General features: G+C 39.9%; 1 protein-coding gene across 1 annotated transcript; it reads right to left on the reverse strand.

Annotated features, from left to right (window-relative positions):
- Window positions 1-772: 772 nt before the first annotated feature.
- LOC110710898 (protein FAR1-RELATED SEQUENCE 4-like) lies at window positions 773-1,840 on the reverse strand. Its single transcript, XM_021889242.1, has one exon. The coding sequence runs from the start codon at window positions 1,838-1,840 to the stop codon at window positions 773-775; it is 1,068 nt and encodes a 355-aa protein (XP_021744934.1).
- Window positions 1,841-2,418: the final 578 nt, after the last annotated feature.

Below are 2,418 nucleotides of genomic sequence, written 5' to 3' on the forward strand. Positions count from 1 at the left end.
GCTGAACTTCTTTGAATTTCGCGTCTGTATAACACTTTTGGAACACCTCCTTTATAGGGAAATCCGTCTTTAAATGCCTCACATAGCGGATTGTGTTCGAGTCAGCAACTCTTTCGGCCTCACCCCTTATGGTCATAGCATCACAGTTTCAAAGCACAAACTCAGACAAGGTTGTGTTCTTGTCAATATAACCGTTGAAAAAATGATTGAAGCTTTCCGAACGTTGTGTTGTTTTCATCCCAGCCCAAAACAAATGTTTCAAATAGGCTGGGATCCACATTTGCCTTTACTTAAATAGACCTGCATGTATCATATCCAAAGAGGAAATTAGTAGCTTTCAAACACAATTCTCATAATGGAAAATAGCATCTGCCACCTTAGTGGTACAAAATAAATGCCACCTGATGTATTAAAGTGTAACCAGTACATACAAAGGTACATAATAAAACAAATGCAGTCAATACCACAACACAAAAATTGCTTCAACCATGCTGCTTGCACACTTGATCAAACTCCCTGTTTTAGTGCTTCATGCATATCATGACATGGACTACACACCCAAAATGCAAGTGCAGTAACCAAGCTTAAGGATAGATCACCTATAGCAACCAACAACCATATACCAAATCAATAAAAACAAACAAGTCATATAAAGCTAATCAACCGTACCTTCAAGCCAACTGTTTTCTTTTAGTTCATAATATTCCACTGCATCCATCAAACGAGCTACAAATTCTTCTTCATCTAAACTACTATATATGATATTCTCAAACTAATCCTTCACAGAATCATATTGCTCATGCTTACCCACGTACTTCGCAAACTTTTGAAGGATGTGCCAAATGCACCACCTATGACAAGTGTCACTCATGGTTATATTCACATTTTTCCTAATAGCCGGATCTTGATCCGTCGGGATTGAGACAGGAGCTTTCCTTCCCATGCAATGTAGCCATGTCCTCAACACCCACTTATAGGTCTCTGTCGTCTCCCGAGATATCAATACACATCCAAAACGTATACTCTGTATGTGGTGATTCATAAAGACAAACAAAGCAAAGGGAAGCTGAAATTTGTTCGTTAAGTATGTACTGTAAAAACAGACAACATCTCCAAACTCTTCATACGCAGCTCTACTCCTCGCATCTACCCAAAAAACGTCTTTTAATGCACCATCTTTCCCAAACCTACAAAGATGAAAAAAAAATTGATTATCTAAACTCATTTTGTTGAAGTACTCAATCATTCCATTCGCAACACCCTCAGTTAGCTCTAGTCTTTGTTTCTCAGCCACTGCATTCTCCATCTCTTTCTGCGTAAATGACATCTCATACATTCCGTTCTTCTCCCTCGCAAAACAATTATACATCTGCGATACCTTTACCCTAGACTTCTTTGCATTACACACCCGGTTCACCAAGTGTCCATTTTTAGACACAAACTCATGCTTCCTGAAAATTGTTACATCCTTTGCCTTTCTCGATGTAACTAAGTGACCTTTGTGCTCCAAGTGTAACCTACAAACAACCAAATTCCCTTCCTTATCAACACTAGCATACAACTCAACCTCACACCCACACTTTTTCGTCTTCCGTTTCACAACTGTTTCCTCATCTTGCAACAACCCTTCCTTAAGTACATCCACTTTAAGCTTCCTGGAGGATCTTCCATAGCAGTCGCAAGTCCACTTAGCATTCCTTTTTTGCTTACAATACGTTTCATCCCCCAAATCATTCTTCACCTTGGAAAACCCAGCAGCAGCCCTCACTATACCAAACCCCTTTTGCCTAGAATAACTCCAAAAATAACTATCAACCTCATCCCAACTACCAAATACCATACCCAAACTCGGGCTCGTACTTCCTCTTCTACACCAAATATTGTGCTAACCAGTACGGTGTTCTTCTTCGGCGTTATGAAAGTAGAACTTCCTACCCCTGCACCTCCATCTTCAACTCCTTCCTCCTCTTCCACTTCCTAGGAATTTGACCCCCCCTTCCTCTCCCTCACTATCAGACCCCCATTCCTCTCCATCATAATATGATCCCTCTTCGATTTCCTCCTCATCCCCTTCTCCATACCCATGCTCACTCTAAAATCCCTCCTCATTACCACATACATCATCATCATCATCATCACTACCACCAACGCCCCCCAAAACAATGACACATAGACAACAATCATATACACAACACCACCACAAGAAACTAAGAACAAAATCTACATTATACATATCAATTTCTCCATAGCAATTCATTTCTATAATATACAATAAAAACCAACTAGGATACGATCTAAAGATAAGATCACAACAGTTTCATAACAATTGCAGAGAAGTGAAAGACTAGAAGCAGCCAACAGGTGTACCACACTAACATGTACAACTTGGTTAGAACTTTCTCAGCAAATGACGCAATT

This window comes from Chenopodium quinoa, unplaced genomic scaffold (genome assembly GCF_001683475.1).
Source record: "Chenopodium quinoa cultivar QQ74 unplaced genomic scaffold, ASM168347v1, whole genome shotgun sequence".
Taxonomy (NCBI): Eukaryota; Viridiplantae; Streptophyta; class Magnoliopsida; order Caryophyllales; family Amaranthaceae; genus Chenopodium; species Chenopodium quinoa.

Excerpts from the sequence above, each read along its gene's own strand:
- LOC110710898 (XM_021889242.1), bottom strand. The coding sequence starts at position 1,840 with ATGGTATTTGGTAGTTGGGATGAGGTTGATAGTTATTTTTGGAGTTAT.